Here is a 22,318-nt window from a genome sequence, read left to right on the forward strand (position 1 = left end):
GGTAGGCCTAATGAAATAGTGAAGAGATGGCTACTACCCTGCTCTCTCCAAATTATCTAGGCAGTCTATCTTAGATTCCTGATGGAGTCATAGCATCAGTTTGTTGGAAAGGATGGGATGAAGTCTAACAACCACCTGACTGATCACAGATACCATTTGTTACCTCCAGATGGGATTACTGCAATGCCTTGAACTGAAGCACTGGTTCTGAAAAGACTAACTGATGCAGGAAAAGAGCAGCTTCACAGTTTCATCAGCAAATACCACCGAAGATATATTACTCATATATACTTCTATTGTAATGACTCACTTATTCAACATCAGGTTAAATTTAATGTCTCGGTCCTTCAACAACCTCAACAGACAGGGACCAAAGGGCTACCTCACCCTACCACCAACTCTTCTCCTTAGATGATTCCATTGGTCCTATCTCAAAGCCAATACTTATGTATACAGGAAACAACTTTCTTGACAGCTGGGTTGAGTCTGCGGAATTCATTCCATGAACAAAGAATAACCACAAACTACCTCTTGAATCTTGTTTTTCCCTAAAAGCATTTCAACTAATTACTTGCTGGACAAAAATATGTAACAAACTCCTCAAGGGATATGGTGGCAATGAGCACAGTATAAAAACCAATACAGAATACTATATAGATGGGGAAGAGGAAGAAATGGAAGGGCATAAATTTTATTTATTTTTAAACACAATTCTGGAAGGTGTCCACATACCAAAGGGAATGGTAACATAAAATACCGAATAAAGTAGTTTTCAAAGTATTTTTGATTTGCTTCATTTACTAAATATTTATCTCTTGTCAGTTACTCTTCTCAGCAGCAGTCTGGTATAATAATCAGAACTCCACGTACTGTATAAGAAAAGCAAATTTGTAAGAATTCTGATCCTACAGCCTTAGGCACTTAGGCTATGTCTACTGTACACAACTTTAGCGACAGAGCTGTACCACTAAAAGAGCAGTATAGCCGCTGTTTGTCAGCAGGAGGGAGCTCTCCTGCCAACAAAAAACTTTCACTCCCAATGAGCGGCAGTAGCTTTGTCAGCAGGAGAGCTCTGTTCACACTGGCGCTTTTTGTCAGTAAAACTTTTGTTGTTTGGGGTGGGGTTTGTTTTTTCCCCACACTCCTGAACAACAAAACTTGTGTCGTTTAGATTCCAGTGTAGAGAAAGCCTTAGACTCAGACACATAGGGCTGAAAGGACCTAAAGAGTCACCTAGTTAATCCTTCTTTTCCCCATGGCTCCTCTGAGTAAGGATTACATGTACCTAAGGAGTAAGGATTACCTAAGGAGTAAGGATTACGTGTACCCTGAACAGATGTTTATCTGGTTCTTAAAAACCACCAGCGATGGTGATTCACAACCTCCCTAGGTAACCTGTTCCAGTGTTTAACTGTCCTTAATTAATAAAAAAAAAATCTAACCTAAATCTCCCCCTTTCTGCAAACTAAGTCCCTTACTTCTTTTCCTACCCTTGAAGATGAACAACTGATCGCCATCCTCTTTATAACAACCTATTATATATTTTAAGACTGTTGTCCCCCCTCAGCCTTCTCTTCTCTAGACTAAATATGCCAAATTCTTTCCACCTTTCTTTGTGGGTCATTTTCTAAACAATTACCTCCCATTTCCTTATATAAGACACTCCTGTTAAAGCTTCCCAAAATGACACTTGTCTGTTTCGTAACAGTATCACATTGTTCTCATTCAATTTGTGACCCACTATAACCCCCAGATCCTATTTGATATGTACAGTTTAAATATATAACTAGATAATTACATTTAGATAACTATACTATTCTCTAACAACCTCATACTTGTGGCAGTATCACAAAAAGGCCAGTCTCTTTGTAAGCCAAAACTACACCTTAAGCTCCACTCAATCCAATAGGTGCATGTTACAAAACACTGGTGCAGTGCACTCATTATGATGCATTGCTTAACAAACAGGAAAACTTATTGCACTAACTCAAGTCTCTAAATGGCCTTAAAGTATAGCCTCATATGGAGTGCCTTGCAGTAATCCCATCTCAAATGTAAAGAAATGTGGATGATGAGCAATCAAGTGGCATCTAATGAATTAATGAATGGATAAGTACTTTAAAAAATACTTATTCTAAAATATAGGTTAAGGCTCAATCTCACTTGTTTTCCTTTGAGAAAACTCCTTTCCCATCCAGTCTCAAAATAAAAATCCATTCAGACCATGTTCATATATTAATTTTTATTTTCCCATACAATATTCACAGGGTCTGCCTTTTGTCTTATTCAAAACTAACAAATGTTTTCAAACTAAAACAGGAATTGACATTTCAGGCCACAAGAAGAGGTTCCATAAACAAACATCCAAAGAATAGTAAAAAACTGGTGTCTTTTGCAGTACATAATAAAACTGTATTTTATCAAACACTGGGTGATTTAGCTGTGTACCATACACCTCTTATTTGAACCATGTCCTTAATATAAAAAGATGAAGCTTTAATTGTAACACACCTTAAAATGTTTTTTCACCCACTGTTGATTTGTTAGCATGTGTCTATTATATCCTATTCATTTTATTCAGTCACTTATTCTAAAAAATATATACAGCTATGTTTAAACATGTGGTTTTGTGCCATGTTTTTAGAACAGAAAAATAAAGGCTTTTTTTAAGCTATTGCTGCATAATGCAGCAACATACAGGAGGACTGGTTTGAATACCCAACTTCAATTTAACAGTCAATTCCACAAGACCTCTGCAGTGGGAGGTATACTGAGCTAAACAGTTCCACTTTACACATTCAAACAGGAAAAAATAAAAAGACAAAAGAAACAGAGAGAGAGAGTATCTGTGACGATATAAACCAATATTTGGCCTATACCATTTAGCAATTTTGACAGTAACATGAAGCAACTGATGTAGGGAAAAAAAAAAACAAAAAACTTATTTCACATCTTTAAAACAAATGTTTTCATTGCAATTAAAGCTACTCATTAACTGATCTACTTACAAGTGATAGCTCAAGCTTCAGAAGATTACAATGGGACACTGCCAAAATCAAATCACATTTTCATCAAATTGTTATAATGGCAAAGGTGCAACACTTGCCTTAACTCCACCCATTTGCTTTATTATTGCATGTAATTAAGTTTGTAAGAATCCTGCAGAAGATCAGCTTGTTGCCACACAAGAATAAAGCAGCCAAGCACAACTGGGGAAGAGTAGCACATACAGGTGCAGGCTTGTGGCGTTCAGGAAAAGTCTGTGCTCTAGTTTATTTTTGAAAAGTTGTAACCAGCACTGGCATTGTTTTTACCCCTCTAAATAAAGGAAGTTGTAGGTGCTTTAAAAAAAATTCAGTACAAGGTATGAGAATATCAACTAGATTCCTTAAACTAAGATCCTGTTTTTCACCTACCAACCTCAGTGACCCCTAAAATAGGAATTAGCTCAAATTTTTCTTGCATGTCCCAGACTACAGGTAATTGATTTAATCACAGTAAGAATAAATCTAGAACCTCCTTTTACTACAACCACTGCATTTTAAACTGTTTTAAGTTGATGGCCCTGAGTTTTTTGTCATGTGCCCAAGTATGACTTTTTTTATTTTGTATATAAACAAACTTTAGTTTCTCCAGAGTTGGAAATGTCTGATCAACACTAGCAACAAATCAGAATTACAGTCCTTAAACTGTTAAGCTAGCACACAGTAAAAGTTAACAACCTCTTTTGAATTAAGAGGAAAATAGTGAAAAACCCTACATTTTCTTGTGTCTTTAGGTTAGTTGTTTCTCCTGTGCACGTGAGAATTGGTTAATTACCTTAGTCCTTCCAGACTAGTCTGTACTAGCTTTCAACCTTATTTTGAATACCTTAGTTCAAACAATTTATGTACGTTTGCCAACTTCCACATCCTAATAAAACAAAACTTTTCAGAGTACACAATACAGCATCTTTTAAAGACATGAGGAATGATAATAATGTGGACTACATAGCTACCAAAAAAAGACACCCTGAAACTTTTGAAACATTGCAGGACCACTAGCAAACCAGAAGTGGCAGTTAGATGCACAAGGCAACAATGTATCACAACCATGGAGATACAATGCAGTATAAATAACAAATTGGACTTGATAATGATTTACTAGAAAGCTTTGTATGTGACTCTCACAGATGGCATACAACTATGTCCAGTGTCAGTGCTGTGTTGCCTAACAAGCCAGTTTACCTCTGTTGTCCTAATTTTGAAGAGCCATAGCAGCATACATAACTACAGAGACTACACAACTTCAGTGACAAAGTTACAGGATTCTCCCTATCTTATTGCATTTTTTTTTTTTTTAAAAAAAAAGCACACCTTGGAAATTTTGATTTTAATAGAGTATAGAAAATTGGTTTCCTGAGTAATCTCAGTTTACAGTTTGTTCAATTAAAAAAACTATTGTGAAACAGGAAATTCATTATATTTTAATATAGGAAGAATGTCTTTTTTTTTTTAAACAAACTTGTTTAAATATAAAACTTAACAATTGTGAAAGGTGGAGACTTACCATTCTATCGAACCATATTTGTGCCATGATGTAGTGTTAATTTGCAACAGTTTTACAGCAAAGAAAGATATACTGATTGGATTTTTCAGAGCAAATCAAAACAATGCAGTTCAATGCTTTGTGACTACAGTTCATCACATTTGCTTTTGTTTTTCATCCAACACCTTCAGCCTGAAAAGCTAAAATATCATCAATTTTTCACATGTACCGTCTTCCATATCAACTATTTGGGGTTTTTTCAAAGCATACCACAGATTAATCAGTGAATAAAAATAATGGAAAAACAGATCACTGCTGGATGCTTAACACACACATAAAAAAACAGTAAGTTCTCAACTTTTCCAAATATTTCAAATAAAAAGGTGTCCCTTTCATAACTTTGACTACTTTTTGTAATTTTTAATGAATGGGAAGGGGTAAAAAGGTATTAAAAATGTTGCCCATCTTTAGTTCTTTTGTATCTACAATTAACTGGAGAACAGTAAGTTTACAGGTGTACAGTGGATCTGAAGCATCATTTCACACTGGTTATGATCCAACACGGGTTGTGGTGGTTCTTTTATCGGAGAAGAAGCTTTTGAGGAGAAATACCTGCCCAATACTAACTACTAGAAGAATGATGGCTTCCCCTATTGACCAATAGGCTACTCTGGTGTTTAGATCCTCTGCTCTGCTGCGACCTTGTGCTTCTCTCAAGCGGAAGTGAGTCTGATAATCGATAACAGACTTCAAAGCTTCATGAATTGAAACACAAGCAGACTCCATCTAGACAAAAAAAATTTCTGAGTTAGAAAAGCATTGGAAGAATTCTCTTTGTGCTGTATCTGAGCATATATAGCCAGGACTTCTGTAATTTTAGATGCGAGTATATTTATTCTCTCAGCTAATATGTTTTAAGCTCGGTCACATCTAACCCACATTAACCAATATACTAAATATTCCCCCCCCCAACCGCACAAATATATCATTAAAGTTGCCTCACATTTCCCATTATATGGCCTCATTTTCAGTTACTTAGAACTTGGCCAAACTAACTGTTCAGGCTGAAATGTTCTATGCCAAGTGTCTGCCTCAGGTTTTTTTTTGTTTTGTTTCAGCTAAAATGGGTCAGCCATTCCAGAGAACAAGATTAAGGAAACATACATTGTTTTGCCCATATTTTAAAAAAAATTATTTCAGTGGTTTGTTGAGAAACCCTCGAGCCTTTGAAGCAGGGACTTAAAATTCGATAGGGGCCACCTAGGTGTTAGGGATATGCCTTTTGCTATTCCTGTGAAAATCTGTCCAAGTTGGCCATGCACTTAGAAAAACCGCAATTCATACATGCTCAGATCCCTAAATTCTCTGAAGAGTCTGCCTGCACTGAATAGGACTTCCCCTGTAGTTGCTCCTTCCGGCAAAGGGACATTATGGTGCAGGACAAGAACCCAGTGTTCTCAATGCTCCCACTGCAGGTGCCCAGGCAGCATGGAGGAAGAAACCACACTGGAATGCACAGGGATGAGGAGAAAGAGAGCACAGCAGCATTAGATGGGTCAGGAGGAGAGGGAGTTGCAGGAGCCAGAGAATATGAAAAAATAGAGAGGAAGGGTGGAGGACAGGAACCAGAAAGAGGCAGGATAGATAGGAGCAGAAGGGGGACAGCGACAGACAACTCTTTAATTACTAGAGCAAACTCCCCTACAAAATCTGGAATTGAACTGAGGAGTCCTCAAGTTCCTACATTCATTTACCAACTGCAAATAATTGTGAAATGCACTGGAAGAGAGAGATCTTTGGGTCCACTCAGGCCAGTAGAAAGATAGCTAAGGGATGGTGTTTCTATCCTTGGTTCCAAAGTACTGAAATGGTGAGCACACTCACCTAAATAGCAATTTTGGAGTGAGTTTGCTGCCAGTTGGCAGCACACAAGGTGTCTGTGGATAATGTACTGAACACAATTAAATGGGTTTGTGTTTAGGAGAAACGAAGTGAGGCTCACAGAAAGACATGTAGAAAACAAAAACAGAAATAAGACCTAAGGTTTAAGAATAAAATTTCATACAGTTGAAGCCTTTTTTGTGGGGAAGCAGTGTTCCTGTCCTACTGTACATAAATAAAAAAGCTAAACATCTATAACAATACTAACCAACTAGATGTGAAACATGCTTTATTTTCAATTTGTTTCGCTAGCCTTTTCTTTGCTTCTCATAATTTTGACTTATTGGACAGATATCTATCCTAAATATTAAGTTGGGCATTTACTAATTATCTTATTCAGTTTTACTTTCCTTAAAAAGAGGCATGAAATGTAAAAGCCTAATTTCACTTTTTTTTTTTTTCCAATTACTTGATGTTTCTATAGAAAGGTAAAATTTAGAAACAACTGTTCAAAAAGTTCAAAGCACCAACACTTCAACTTTCAGACATGAGTGCAGTCACAGCACTGAAATGCAGCTTCCTTAGGAAAATATACCCGTCTGTGATATTAACAATTCAGAGAATTATTAGTCTCATCATATGCAGCTATTTTTAGTTAAACAGTTAGTATGGTCAAGGAAAAGCAGATTAGCTTTTAGTATAAAATCTCAATATTTTGCCATGATGGTATAAAAAGATGACTTGCCATTATTAAAATATTGTGAATTCAGATATATTTACTCTGTAACCTTTCAAGTGCATTTTATTCATCCACTATACATTTCTTTCCTGCAATCCCATTCATCTCCACAAATCATGCTGAGACTGGGACCTTTTGTGGCTACAGACAGATGCATGTATCATTGTTGACAAAACAGCTGATTGTACAAAATTCACTATGTCTGCTGTTGAATTCCTTCCTGAACCTGTGACATAGTATTCCTCCAACATCTTCTCATCCTAATCATTTCCTTAAACAATGTCCTGTTGTGAGGGGCTTTGCTCTTTGCTAACTGGGATGTAAATCCCTAAAATCTTAGTTCTACTTCTGTGATTAATGACTGCTACTCCAGTTTGCACAAGCTCAGTTTTACATCCAAACTTTAAGTAGACAAAAGTTCATTGTTAACAACATTAAGTCTTTGATTTAATAGAGCTCCCTAGTTAACTCGGGCTGGGATTTTCAAAGAAGTCTGAGGAAGTTAAATGTCCAATTTTATTGGCTTTCAATGCAATATAGATACCTACACCCCTTAGGCGCCTTTGAAAATCCAAGCCTCATCTGCTCCATTTTTTATTTGGCTATCAAGTCACTTTAAATCAGCCCTTTACCTGGGTAAGTGCAGTGACTCTGTTCTCACTAGGAAACAGAGGTGGATCTTCTCCAACTTGGAAGTCGAAGTACACAGTTTTGTGCGTGAAAGTAGAAAATTCATTGCTGAAGCAGAATTTGTATGTTCCATTCCTAGATGCAGTGAAGGTAAAGCTATCATATTGTTTTTTCATCTCTTTGTACAACACATTGCCATCAGGATCTTCCAGTCGACAATCAACATCATAATGCCCTCCAGTGATCACCTGTGAAGTGTGAAAGATTATTGGCACTTTAACAGAGTAGAAAGGTATTCCTAGTACCACAGTTATCTAAGCATCTCTACAAGTCATTCGATCTGACTTATTTAATTTAATTAATTCACTAAACCAAGAATAGAGAAGATACAGAGAGCTGTAATAAACTGAGTTCACCAGTCAAGTTGTTCAATTCAAGAGTATCAATTTATATTAGCCTACAGCAATGAACTTGGGTTTTACACACTAACAGAACAAGAATAACTCAGAATAAAATATTGTACATCCATTCAGTTGTAGAAGATTGGTATGTTTTCTTCAAACATTAATTCATACAAATACATGAGAGAAAGTTTCATTTCAATTAAGTTATTTTACTTAAGTTTCTCAGATATTTCTGTGACAGGTACAGTACAAGAACCTGACAAGGAGACAATAAAATTAAAGTAATACTGTGTTAGAACAGTAAGATTTACTGTATTTTAGGCCCACTTTTCAAGTCCAGAAAAAACCAATATGGTATTAAAGGTTTCAGAGTAGCAGTTGTGTTAGTCTGTATTCGCAAAAAGAAAAGGAGTACTCGTCTTTAAGGTGTCACAAGTACTCCTTTTCTTTTTACAGTATTAAACAGGTTGGAGCTGTTCCGGCAGGTTGGAATTGCCAGAATGCAACAATGTCCCAGCTACTCCTGCTTCTGACATGACAGGAAGGGTGTTACACACAGACAGCCTGTTACGCCAGCTTTCTTCCTGCTTTGTGCTGCAGAGTGGCATAAGAATGGGAACTGGATATGGCCACTTGCTTTTACAAACCTTTATCAGCATAGTTTTGGAAGTGAGAGAAAAGCATACTAGGTTTAAATAAAAAAAGATGTATCCTTATGATACAGATACTATGCATTTAAGAATTCTTTATAGGTTTTATAGACAGAGTCTTCATAGTAAACCTAGTTTCTAAATTTCACTGGAAACAAGTCAGATAGGTTTGATTTCAGCACAACTTTATAGAAAACTTTGTTGCAGTAGCATTTAGGGATTTTGCTGCAGACTTAGGAATTCTATTGCCTCCCTTGAACAGAGCTTGTGTCTTCTCCCAACACTGAATGAAGTTAGCCAAAGCTTGTAAGTGTCCCAAACCCTCATGTGATTAAGTAAAAATATATAAAACAAAATATTTTCACAGCACCTGAAATCACACTGACAAACCTATAGACAATGTAAAAGAAAGCCTTTGGCAAATTTAGAAAACACTGATTTATATCTGGATAAACAATGAGGTACAAATTTAAATATGAGCAAGCATTTTACCCCCTTTTAATATGAACATTTTGAGTACATCCATAGACACTAACTGAAATAAAAACAAGCTCATCTGACTAGCAATGTCTATAACAGATTGTTCAAAAGCCTACGACTGGAGAAGATAGAAACACCACAAATTTTAAAACAGATTAAACAAAGCACTAGAAAACAACAATCCTGCAGAGGACAGATTAGCCCCAACAGGTTTTATCTCCAACTTCCACAATTCAGATAGAAATGGGCGCATCAGTTTGAAAGGTTTGTCCCAAAGATATTACATTTAGACATAAATTAAAGAAAAATGTTTTAGGACAGACTTCTACCCATACAAATTAAAATAGCTCAGATAGCGGAAAGAAGCCCAGTTTTTGTGGAAAACTCTTCTGAACAAAATACAGATGACTGAAATATTTGGGAATCTGTAGTCAAAGAAATCTTTTAGCCTCAGAAATTGCATGTTAGATCAGCAATCTTTAATTACAAGTGGGAGATTCAATTACTACCAAAGAGCTACAATTAATTTGGCTAGGTATCGGATGATTAGGACTTGTTTTAATGCTAGATTTGAAAGACAAAACTGATAGAAATAGAAAACCACCAGAGTGATTTTTCTATGGGTGCAGAACAAGCTGAAAGATATTTGGGGCAGAATTCACTGACGCAAAATTCCTCCAAAAAGCACGGGCACATGTTAAACACTGAAAAGCAACTACATTAATTCATTATTATTTATGATGTATTCTATTTAGTCTTGACAGAATTTGCTTTTTTATATATAATTTTGATGGATAATATCAATGTTTATTTTTAAGCAGTTTTTTCTATTTTTATTGATTTAAACTTTCGTCATTTTTGAAAATTATGTGGATGACAGCAGACCGACCATGTGTTAAAAAAAGTTAAAGCTGTGTGAATGCTACATAATTTTGTTTAGTTTCAACTTTGTGAACACTAGAGCTGGCTGTTTCATCAGAGCTGTAAATATGTGCATTGTGCAGCATGTATTACAACATGTTTTATACACATTGAGGTGGGACTCAAATTCTCAAGCAGCATTTTTCTTACTTTCCTTATCTGTAAATTTCTATTATCAACAGAAGTATTTTGTCAGTTTGTACATGTATGGTGAAATACACATCTACAGATAAAGACATAATTCTTCCAATGTCAAGTATATTAAGCGTAGCAATCTAATTGCAAAATTTACCTTCTCCAACAAGTCTCAAAACACAAGATAAAACAAGAAAGTTAAGTGCCTTTCACAAATGAAAATGTTGTACAGTTAACAGTGATTCACTTATTAGGCTGGCAAACAGTCTTCACCAATTAAATGAATAAGGCTCCAAGTAGTACAATCCCTAAGAAGCTCAAAGAATATGCTGTTTCAGAGTAGCAGCCATGTTAGTCTGTATTCGCAAAAAGAAATGAGCTGTAGCTCACGAAAGCTTATGCTCAAATAAATTTGTTAGTCTCTAAGGTGCCACAAATACTCCTTTTCTTTTTAAGGAATATCCTGTTATAGCAACATCATTTTGGCAAATTGCCCATTTTACAAGGCTGATGTGAGTTTCACAGATACACACAGGTGATGTATGCATAAATACATACAATAGATCAATTTTGGGAAGTTTTCCAAGAAGCTTACAACACACACATGCTTTTACTGTAGATCAAGAACATAGCACTTTTACATTTTTGCCTCCCACATAACAATTGCACAGCCTTGCATGCATTTTATTGGGCAATAATATTCCAGGATCACAACTGGTTAATATTTAATCATTCAAAACCTAATACTGAAGTACGATTTAGGGTTTGAACTCAATCACAATGAAATTCAGGGACAGTCTTGTTTAGTTCACATGGGTTAGAAATATCAATCAGCTGCAAACCAGATAATCACACAGTGAAAGGGAAGACAGGGAAAGTGAGGGTGAGCCCAACAGGTGTGTGGTGAAGGGTGGTGTGGGTTATCTTAGTAGAACAGCTGGCTTTACACAGAAATGGGATACTAGTTGGCTGGTTGTGTGGGTGAGGTAGTGTTGGCAAACAGGCATATATTAAGCTGATTTAAGGATAGTTTTATCTGGAATAGTAAGGTGCACCTGGTGCCCTATAAGATCACTTTATAAGAGCATTACTTATTGCTAAACTAGAATTATGAAGCAATGCTGGTTGGTGAGAGTGTATTGGGGGGCTGTTTTAAGTATCTCTAACTGGCTAGAGGAAACAGAACACATGCCCAAAACTCCAGGGGGCACCTGATCCCCTGTGCAAACTGCTCATGGAAACACGATCAAGCTGGAGGTACCTCTAATTTGGTGAGGTGTGGGTACAGGTGCCTCAGGCCTAAGACAAGACTTGGGCTTGACCCAAGCCAGGTGTCTGACTCAAGATGTAAGGAGTGCATGAGGGGGTTGTGTATAGGGTGTCCTGCACGATCCCCCATCGAAGCACCGCTTGGCGCTGCTTGGGCGCGGCCTGGGCGGTGCGCTGCCCGGGGGAGTCCCCGGGACGGGTTGTTACCTGGAACTCCAGGGTGCACTTGGTGCCCTGCGCGATCTCCTCGTAGAAGCACTGCTTGGCGTTGTCAGGCAGCTCGAAGGTGATCTCGGAGGCCCGCACAGCGCCCCCCAGGCACAGCAGCAGCAGCACCAGCCCCCGCAACCCCGAGATCGCGGACCAGGCCGCGGCACCAGGGCCCAGCAAGCCCCGCAGCAGCATCTCCCCAGTGGGGCGGGGAGGGGCAGCAGCTAAAGGAGTAAAGAAGGAGAATGAGTCGGAGCAGGTCCGGGAGCGGTGCTCGCTCGAGCAGCGGAGGCCGCGGGCGAGCAGGCCGAGCAGGCCGAGCGCACAGCCCGTCACCGTGACCAGGGGCAGGGGCCCGCGAGCTAGACTGCGCCACGGGGGGGAGGGCGCAGAGCGGGGGAACTCACTGCGAGAGGCCCGGATGTAGTAGACGGCGGCAGCCGGTGTCTGTGCGGCGTGGCGAAGGGAGCGAACGATCCGGGAACCCGGAAGTAGCTACGCCGGTCACGCGCCCCTGAACCGGAAGTGCTTCTCATGGTTTTGTCGACGTGGTGGTTGGGGAGGCGAGGGCGCGGCGGCGGCCGAGGACAGTGGGGCGGGGCGGCAGAAAGGACAATGGCGGCGGGGGAAAGGTGAGGCGGGCGGGACGACCCGCAGCCGCGGCAAGGTGTCTGGGCCCCGGGGCGGGGTGCTGGCAGCAGCTCTGGTGGTAACGTGCGGAGCTGTGTCCTGAAGCGCTGGTCCCGCTGCCCCCCGCAGTTCAGCCTGTGCCCCAACCGCGCCTGCAGCTTGTTTCGCTTCCGTCCCAGTCACAGGAGATCGCATGGCAATTGCACGGTGTAGATGCCGCCTGGTCACTAATCAGGCATCTTTAAATTCACCACTATGAGCCTGTTCGCCTCCAGCTGTCTCGGTCTGCGGCTGGCAGCGTCTTTCATTCAAATTGCTCCCTTGTCACTTCGGCGTCAGGTGAAACAGTGAAGGATAACAAGACGAGAAGGAAAGAGAAGTTAAGCTATGAAAGAAGACCCCCCCCCCTTTTACCACTTAAAATCTGCATTTTATAGTTAATAAAATGTTTTGTTTATTATTAAATCCAGTTTCTGTAATTTCTAAAGGGGGGGGTCAAGAAGTGTGCACACTTTCCACATTGAGGGAGGGGGCAAATTTCATAATGTATCTTTGAGTGCTGGAGCAAGTCCCTTAAACTGAGTCTTTCCAGAGCTGATCTGCTGCTGGGTGTGTCTCTGCCTGTATGTGTTAGAGGAGGTTTTAAGAGCCTGTATCAGCAAGACAGGTTAAAGGGGGCCCATGCTGGCAGAATAGGTAGACTCAGTGGTATCTCAGCACATCAGGTGACTTCCCAAGGGGTCCAACCCCTCACAGTTGGGTCTTTTGTTCTTCACGCAACAAAAATAATATGAAGATACCACATGGGCACATTTGGGTCCTAAATAATCATGGTTAATGTACAAAACCTATAGAAGTATGCAAGGCCTAGTTTAGCTACATACACACTGCTGATCTGGTTGTGTTCTGGCGGACTTTACAATAATAGAACACTGAGTCCCGCTAGAGGGGTATTACCCTGTTCCTATTTGTTATATAAGGAGAGAGAGGTGATGATTTTCTACTTCCTTGTTTTTTCTAAATTCCTGTCCTGAAGTCTTTCCTTTTGTTTAGAGACACAGAAACCCAAAACATTATTAGTTTTATCCATATCTCCTTATTCCCACTGCAGATTTTCCATTCCATTTTTACACTCAATGCTATATAAAGTAAGCGTTAATGTATTTAGATTTTTCTCTACCATGGAACCCAATCTGTTAAGATTGAAGCAAGTGTATTGCAAATTCTGCAGGCACAAACCTTTGTAAGATGACCATTCTGTTGCAACCACATGCTATGTTTACTGTTAATATAAAAAAGACACTGCTTACAGACCCCTCAGAACCCAGTGGAGGGATGTACTGCTAATACTACCCAGCTTAGCTTCAGTGCTAAGAAACCTAGGCATAGGTTAATTATATGAGCACCGACTACCTAGAAAAGAAAGTCAATACATATCTCAAAATGCTAAACTGTACTAATGCTGGGGTTGTCCCTTTTCTGATTATAGAGTGCTGGAGCTGCAGGAAAATGGAGCTGGATGGAGGTCATTCGTACTCAGGAGATATTGGAAGTAAGAATATGGCTCTCAGTCGATGAGTAGAAAAAGACTCTATTGTATTGTTTCATTAGCTTGACATCAACTTTTGCACATGTATAGGTAGGTGACATTGTGAGGGGCTGGAAGGGGGATTAAAATACCTTCACAAAACAGCAAACCTCTCTTGCACAGTGATGAATGGATTAGAACATGTTCTGTCTGGGAATGCTGACAAACTTTGGCAGCACAGGCAGTTCATGCCCTGAGGGGTGGGACATATAAAGTTGAGGGAATGGAAAGTGGAGAGAAAAACTAAAGAAAGCTAGAAGCAAGAAGAAAAGCAGGAATACATGTTCCTTTTTATCTTGCTCTCAATCTGGGTAATAGCTGTGTCAAGCTTCAAATCTGTTGCTTTGAAACAATTAGCAGAGGGAACCTTTGATGATACCTAGAGACTATGGACTTGGGTTTGATTTTAGATACAGTTTTATACCAATAACAGTTTTTTTGACTTGTGTGGAGTAGGTCCCAGTTTAACCAGAGTCAGTGAGATCAGAATGAGAGCTTAGGACTGAAGCAAGGTTTCTTTTTGTTTGGGTGTTAAAATGGAAAGACCTCAATAAGTTCGATCCTGAAGTCCTTACTCATGCAAATGTCCCATTGAAGATTTCATAGGTTTATAGAAATTGGCAGCAGAAAAGATTTGATAAATCATTCAGTTTCCCTACCAATGCACTTGTACGAGTGCAGCTAAGATGATCAAGTCCATTCTTTGCATACAGTTCTCTTTTAAAATATATTGCATTGTACATGCAGTCTACCAAGATGTACAGTTTCTTGCCTGAGTTGACTACTGCCACTCTGACCAGCATATCAAAGTACAGTTACCATTTATATATCCATCAAAATCTTGGCTACCAGATTTTAAATTAATAATCTGACTTTGATATCTAAATAATGTCTGTCTTTCTTTCACTTTGGTAAGGTTTTATAAAATTAAAAGGGCTGTCAATAGCACATTGCCCTTCATACTTGAAGAACTGACCCTGAGCATCCCTGGCACCTGTAAAACACTCTTGTATTTATTACCATTGTGATTTGTGCTAAGTCATAGTGTAGAGGAAAAACTCCCAAACTTTAAAACCACCTCTGTTTAAGGTTCAATACATTTACTCACCTGAAGTCTCATTCTTTCCTAAAGTTCAGTGACCCTGGAATGAGTTATTCACCTCTAGGAAGCCAACAAATTGCACTGCCCTCAGCAGGCCCCAACAAAGGCAAGGATATCCTCCTACCCCTGTTAACATCTAAAATAAGAAGTGAAGGTTCTAGTGCTCATTGGTTGAGGCAAAGGGAAGCTTTGGACGTTTGAAATCACTGTGAATCTGCAGTTTAGTTCTCTTCCAGTCCCCACAAACCAAGTTGCAGGGTTCATTGCAGGGTGTATTAAACCCACTGCAAATCCTGCCAAATTTGCATATCTCCAACTGCACACATGTGCAGACATATATGCAGAAACTCATTGCTGATTAGGTTTTGTTGCTGTTGCTTTTTTTGCTACCTACCATAATTTCTTAAACACACTTGGGGGAGCTATTTAGTTAGAACAGTTTTCAAGTTCCTTTCCCCATTTTATGTTCAAAGTACCATGTGCTTAAACTCTTTGTATGCTCAGATGTGTTTCTTCCATTGAACTGAAGTGTAATATTACAATATTAAAACAATACAAAGAACACCCACATTCCCAATCTTAGGTAACATAGACCTACTTCCTAAAGCTCCCAGAATGAGACCCTTAGCTTTCAGGCTTCTAAGGGATTGTGTGGAGATGATGCAGGACTACCTGTCCCATGGTGTAGGAGGGATTCAGCTGGGTGCAAAACCTGGAATGAGGACATCTCTAAGAAGATAAATGCCATTTTCAATACACCTTTCCTTTCCAGGTAACTGGTTTATAGAAAATGCCATATTGGATCAGACCAGTAGTCCATCTAATCTAGCATCCTGTCACTGACAGTGGCCAGCACCAGCTGCTTCAGAAAGTAGTGGAAGGTACTCTGCATTAGGCAGTTATATGATAAACTGTACCTGAAGAATGTTTCTTCCTAACCTCTAGTGCAGTGGTTCCCAAACTTGTTCCGCCGCTTGTGCAGGGAAAGCCCCTGGCAGTCCGGGCCAGGCCAGTTTGTTTACCTGCCGCGTCCACAGGTTTGGCTGATCGCGGCTCCAGGTCAATGGGAGCTGCTGGAAGCGGTGTGGGCCAAGGGACGTACTGGATATTTTGACTATCCCTATGACTGTCCAATCTTTTTTGAACTCTGCTTAATTCTTGTCCTCAATGTTATCCTATAGCAATGAATTCTATATGCTAGTTGTGCACTGTGAAAGAATCCTTTCTTTCATTGCTTTGAATTTGCTACCTTTCATTTCCATTTGATGTCCCCTTGTTCTTGAATTATAAAAAGGGTGAATAGAGAAGGTAAATTGGGAACGTCTATGTGGCTCATGATTTTGTACTCGTTTGTGCTGTCCCCCTCTTACTCACCTCCCTTCTAAGGTAAACAAATGAAATCAGGACTTCATTTGAGCTCTGGATCTCAAACAAGCAGCTATATTCTGAGTTTAGGGCTGGACACGGTCTGGTCTACACTAGTGAGGGGGGGAATTGATCTAAGTTACACAACTTGAATAATGTAGCTGAAGTCAACGTACTTAGACCTACTCACCACGGTGTCTTCACTGCGGTGAGTTGATGGCTTTGACTCTGCCTGCGCCTCTCGTGGCAGTGAAGTACAGCAGTTGACGGGAGAGCACTTGGGGGTCGATTTATCGCGTCTAGACTAGATGAAATAAATCAACCCCCACTGGATTGATGCTGCCCGCCAATCTGGTGGGTAGTATAGACATACCCTTAGGATATGGCTACACTGCAGCGGGGAGTGTCTCCCAGCCCAGGTAGATAAACTTGTGCTAGCAGGGCTTTCACTTGCACACTAAAAATCGCTGTGTGGACATTGCTGTACTGATAGAGAATTGGGCTAGCCACCCAAACTCAGACCCAAGGAGTAGGATGGACTTGAGCTCAGGTGGTTAGTATTCCGTTAATGCTGCAACAGCCACACAGCTATTTTTAGCTAGCATGAGCTCTGCTACCAGAAGTCTCTCTACCTGGACTCATAGGTGCCAACTCCTCTGCACCCACCGGCAGCCAAGTTCCCCCCCCGCCCTCCCCCCCCGCCTCAGCTCTGCCTCCTCCCTGAGGTGCTGCGTCCCTGCTTCTCTTCCTACCTCCCAGCACTTGCCACCGCAAAACAGCTGTTATGCGGCATAACAAGCTCTGGGAGGGAGGAGCAGGAATGCGGCACACTCAGGGGAGGAGGTAGGGAAGAGGCGGGGCTGGGGCAGGGATTTGGGGAAGGGGTTGAAATTGGGGCAGGGAGGGGGCGGAGTTGGGTTGGGAACTTTGGGGAAGCGGTTGGAATGGGGGCGAGGTGGAGTCAGGGCAGGGCTGGGGGCAGAGGTGGGGGTCGAGCACCCACCAGCAGCAGAAGACGGAGCCTATGTCTGAACTGGGACACTCACTCCCAGCTGCAGTGCTCTTATGTCCGCTGAGTTTGGAAGAAGGTGTGCTCCAGCTCACTGGGTGCAGTGGAAGAAAGGGGGGTTCCCCAAATGGACCATGTACACGGTAGGAAATGTCCCAGGTGATCCAAGAGACTGTCTAAGGACTTTTGTTACATTCCATTCTTTTCCCTCCATTTCTAAGTTACCTATTTAGATTTCAAGAACTTTGGAGCAGGGATCTTGTCATGTGTGTAATGCATCTAGGGCATTGATGAGACTATATAAGTAATAAGGAAGTTTAGAAAGGGAAAAGCAAGTATCTTTGTACAGAGATAATTATTTTTCTATACATAATGTTCCTTTCTGTTAAATATGAGTATATTTCTGCTTCTTTTATAGTAAACCCTGCTGGTCATTTGCAGTCTGTAGTTAAATGTTAAAAATAAGAATGCATTTGTCTGTTACTTTCCCTCATCTTATGACTGCTGTTTAAAGTTATAAGGAACAGTAATTAGGGAAGGAAGAACCTTAATATGACCAACTCTCAAATAAACATGCTACTATTATATTTCCAGAGAGATGAAGGAGGCAATACAGAACTTCAGACAAGTAAATAAGAAGAGTCTGGTGGTAGTGTGAACAAATTTTGTTTCCTCTCTACTTTCCCATTTGCAGTCAACTTTGGGGTCCAAAAATATCAGCTGTGCCAACATTTGGTAAAGGAGAAGTGGGAATTGAGTTTAAAAAGAAAGATGAGACAAAGAAGTGGACCTACACAAAAGGTTATGAGAGCTGAAGCTTCAATGTTTAAAACCACAGATTGGAATTTAGGTTTTGGTACAATAAAAAGGAAAATTACCAGGGTTTTGCCGTGAATAACTGGTGGATTAAAAAAAAAAAAAAACCTGGTCAGGATAGGGTGACCAGATAGCAAGTGTAAAAAATCGGGACGGGGGTGCAGGGGTAATAGGAGCCTATATAAGAAAAAGCTCCCAAAATCGGAACTGTCCCTATAAAATCGGGACATCTGGTCACCCTAGGTCAGGAGAGCTAGGTATTCCTTGAGAAAACACACATGCACCTGGAAAAGCAATGCATTGGGTTGTAGAAGAGGGCATTAATAGATGAAGTCATTATCAGGTGGACAGAGACTAATCACTGAGGAGAGTTGGAACAGATACGTATGGAGCAGTGTCAAGAAGTTATTTTATTCCTTTGGAAAGTGTAATATAAATTCACATATATGTGCATTTTAGGAACTGTATGTTATCAATTAGAGGACAATGTATGAACCCCTTCAGTTGTCCCCTTCCTCTCAAAATGGTAAAAGCTTTTTTTCCTTCCAACCCCTGAATGAAAGGACCTCAAAGGGTATGTTGACGTGAAAGGCAAGCTTTTAAAAAGAATCAGATCAGGCACTAAAGTAAACACTCCTAGCAGGCCAAGGAAGGGTCTGATGAAAGTTACTCTGAAACTTAGGTGATAGCTGATGACTAAGTCTAATAAATGGATGAAGAGAGTGCACACCAGTATCGTGGAGAAAATAAAATGTGAATGGCACCTCAAACAGTTACAGAGTGTGCCACAAAGGCTTAACAGTGGTTTTAGCTGATTGAAAACCCTTGTCCCACAAAACTCCTGAGCCAGCAGACTCATAAGTGACCGTGATCCTTTGGTGCTTGAAAGCAGGGGGTTGGGAAAGACCAGAGGTACAATAAGGTGAACAATATGCCAGCTATGTTAGAGCTCAGACCAATTTCAGACTCCCCACTGAAACTCAAAAGGGATCTTAAAGAAATTGTGGTTGTGCCAAACGGTTGGTCATACGATCATTCAACTTCCTCATTCAGAAAGCAAAGGAACAAGGCAAAGCCTGAGACCAGGACCATTTGTGGCAAGTTACTAGGTTATTGCCATGATGTGGAGATCATCCATACTTGAAAAAGAAACCTCTTAAGTCAGTAAGCATTATTAATGGGAACTAGGTGCTAACACAGTGCATCTCTTTGTCCCCTAAGGCCACATGTAAAGGTATAAGGAGACTCATTACTTGAGCTAAAGGACGTCTTTCAGCCTTAGCAGTAAAGGTGAAGCAGTTTTAAACTAATTAAACCTCTGTGCAAGGTCCAGTCAGAGGAGGACAGTGAGCCATGTTCATTATGGGGTAACACAAGGACTACAGATCACTCCGGGTGGCTGGTAACATCCGGGATAAAATTCCACCAACTGAGGGGTGGAGGTGGCCCAGAGGCAGACCCCCTATTACATGGGTTCCTCAAGTCATTTCCAATGTTGGGCTCTCAGGCCGTCAAGCCTTTGCGGTTTCTCAGAAATGGACCAAATGGCGAATGATCACTATGGCCAGCTATCTGGCTAAGCATTGAAGAAGACGACAGATCACAGGTGTTAAACAATTTATGGTACACAGTAACTGCATCCAGCCAAAGCAAGAGCTATCATGTTAAATTATTCCAACTACAGGCTTAACTAGATCTCTAATGCATGCAGAATCCCTCAGTTTGGGTATTATTGGGTTGAAAAGTCAAGGGGAACATGAAGTGGATATACTCAATGATCTCCATTTGCCATAATGGGATACAATTTAAAGGAACAAAATAAGAATTTTTAGACTGTAAGTTCTTTGGGGATGAGACTATGTCTTGGTGTGTGTTTGCACAGTGCTTAGTACAGTGGGGCCCTGACCCTGTTTTGGTCTTTGGACACTAATACAATATGTGTTAAATAAAATAATAAGATTGCCTATGTTATTACCCAGAATCAGAGTAAATAGTAGATGGGAGTAGACTGCTATGATACCAGTGATCTTGAAAGCTCTTAAGATGGCATAAATGTGTTCAGAATAGAGGTAAATGAAGGAAGAAACGTTTTAGAATGACTGGAACAAAAGTGAAGATGGAAGGATAATTGATGATGCCACCAAATCCAAGGAGAAGTTTAAGGAGAATCTAAATACTAATATTTACTGAAACGTCGCAGGGAATTTACTGATTAGGAGGCTGCTGGTGAAGATCTAACAAGACATGGGTACTCTGGGAAAACAGGTGGCTTTATCACAGGTAGGTATTACAGACAGAGGGAAGATGAAGGGATTAGCCGGAAGTAACCATGTCTCAGCAATACAGAACACTTACTGCAAAACACCCATGGCATTTATCTGGACTCCAAGAGTTAAAAAGAACAAAAGCTTGTTTGCCTTAGAAGTACTTCTGGCCAATAATCTATTCCACAGTTGGCAGAGTTGTACTAGCTATGTGAGGCATGGCAGCCAGGAGGATAGAGGTCAAGAGGAAAGTTGCCCTTGTATTTACACCTATAGCAAACATTCTCTTTCAACGTGATTCAACTATCACTTCTGTGGAATACTCATAGTTTGAGAGAGGTACAGAAACAGCAGCTGTAAATTGTGGTATTGCAACGAGCAACTGCTGGATTCTCTGCAAAGTGTGGAGTACCTCTAGCTGAACATGATAGAAACCCTATTATTAAAGAAAACACATGAGGATGAGTAAGGATATCCAACAGCTTACTTTAGACTGGTGAAGCAATTCAACAACACCAACGCAACAAAAAACACATGGGTCAACCAGTCATATTAAATGTCCCTTTGCGCAGGCTTTCTAATCCAGACCCACAGGCTCAGGATCAGAGCCCAGCCTTCCCTTGGTAGTCTCTCCTTCTGTTCCTGGAACAGCCACTTTCATGGGTCCCTCTTTGGAAAACTTGTGTACGATTGAATTGTTGTTAATCTGCCATTTGTAAGGGACACGGTAATGCCTTTGGACCCCATCACAGTGAATAAGAGTGAAAGAACATATTTAAAATAGCTAGGTGTCATTAGGTCTTCAGAAAGACCATGGACTTCACCTGTCCTAATAATGAAACCAAACAGGTCCTTTTGCTTGTGTGTTGAACTGGTGCAAGCTGAATGCTGTGATGGTGGCTGATGCCTAACCAAAGCAACAAGCGGATGCTTTTCTGGAGTTCAGGCACACAATCACAGTGAGCATCTGTGACTGGGAGTCCCAGGGAGCAGCATTGAGGTTACTCAATTATGGTCAACTGCAAAGAATGGGGCAGACAATCCCCAAAGCTGGTGGATATTCCAATACTTAGATTTACCAAGACAGTATAAAACAGCTTCTATAATACCTTACTGGTTACCCAGAAGCCAACAACACAATTCCCTTAAAGCAACCCAGCCTTAGGCCTCCACCCAGAAGCCCAAGTCACATATGATGAGGATTACTGAAAATCTTATCAATCATATAAGAAAGTTCTACCAATCCCAAAGGATCAGACATATTACCTCTCAGGTTAATTAATATTTCAGATCTTACCCAAATACACACTTACAGCCAATTCTTATTAGCTAAACTAAAATTTATTAAAAAAGAAAAGAGAGCGAGTATTGGTTAAAAGATCGGTATACATACAGACATGAACACAGTTTCTGAGATCAGATTCATAGTAGAGATGGTGAGATTTGTAGTTGCAAGCAGTTCTTTCAGAATTAGTTCATAGGTTATAGTCCAATGTTCATATTCAGGATGATCCAGATAGGACTGGAGATCTCAGTCTTATGACTTAAGCTTCTCCTGCATGAAGCATCAATCAGATCTGAGATAAAAAGGATCAGGACCCAAAGGTTTTACACAGTTCCAGGCCTTCTTTTGACAGCTCAGAGTCCTTAGGCGAACAATAGACAATCATGGAGACTTTGAAGTAGACCTATTTCCTA

At 40.4% G+C, this 22,318-nt stretch overlaps 1 protein-coding gene and 1 long non-coding RNA gene across 3 annotated transcripts in view; one reads left to right on the plus strand and one right to left on the minus strand.

Annotated features, from left to right (window-relative positions):
- Nucleotides 1-2,227: 2,227 nt before the first annotated feature.
- On the minus strand, nt 2,228-12,361 carry TMED7 (transmembrane p24 trafficking protein 7). Its single transcript, XM_077817338.1, has 4 exons — nt 12,254-12,361; nt 11,844-12,070; nt 7,780-8,025; nt 2,228-5,313 (listed from the first exon to the last, which is right to left on the minus strand). The coding sequence occupies exons 2-4, from the start codon at nt 12,039-12,041 to the stop codon at nt 5,077-5,079; spliced, it is 681 nt and encodes a 226-aa protein (XP_077673464.1). The 5' UTR covers nt 12,042-12,070; nt 12,254-12,361; the 3' UTR covers nt 2,228-5,076.
- A 46-nt stretch (nt 12,362-12,407) lies between these two features.
- The window catches only part of LOC144265109 (uncharacterized), a 59,978-nt gene continuing 50,067 nt past the window's right edge, over nt 12,408-22,318 (plus strand). Inside the window, exons 1-2 of one of the 2 annotated variants that reach the window (XR_013346180.1) lie at nt 12,408-12,478; nt 13,966-14,028. This is a non-coding gene — a long non-coding RNA (uncharacterized LOC144265109). The remainder of the gene's footprint in view (nt 12,479-13,965; nt 14,029-22,318) is intronic. The other variant, XR_013346179.1, reaches the window with a different exon arrangement.

The sequence above is a fragment of the Eretmochelys imbricata genome, chromosome 5, assembly GCF_965152235.1.
Source record: "Eretmochelys imbricata isolate rEreImb1 chromosome 5, rEreImb1.hap1, whole genome shotgun sequence".
In the NCBI taxonomy this organism is placed as follows: domain Eukaryota; kingdom Metazoa; phylum Chordata; order Testudines; family Cheloniidae; genus Eretmochelys; species Eretmochelys imbricata.

What these genes read in the sequence shown, in the direction of transcription:
- TMED7 (XM_077817338.1), bottom strand. Translation starts at nt 12,041, where the DNA reads ATGCTGCTGCGGGGCTTGCTGGGCCCTGGTGCCGCGGCCTGGTCCGCG. An exon ending in AGTGCACCCTGGAGTTCCAG is followed by an intron (nt 8,026 to 11,843) that starts GTAACAACCCGT and finishes CACACTTCACAG; the next exon opens with GTGATCACTGGAGGGCATTA. An exon ending in GAGTCACTGCACTTACCCAG is followed by an intron (nt 5,314 to 7,779) that starts GTAAAGGGCTGA and finishes TTTTTTGTCTAG; the next exon opens with ATGGAGTCTGCTTGTGTTTC.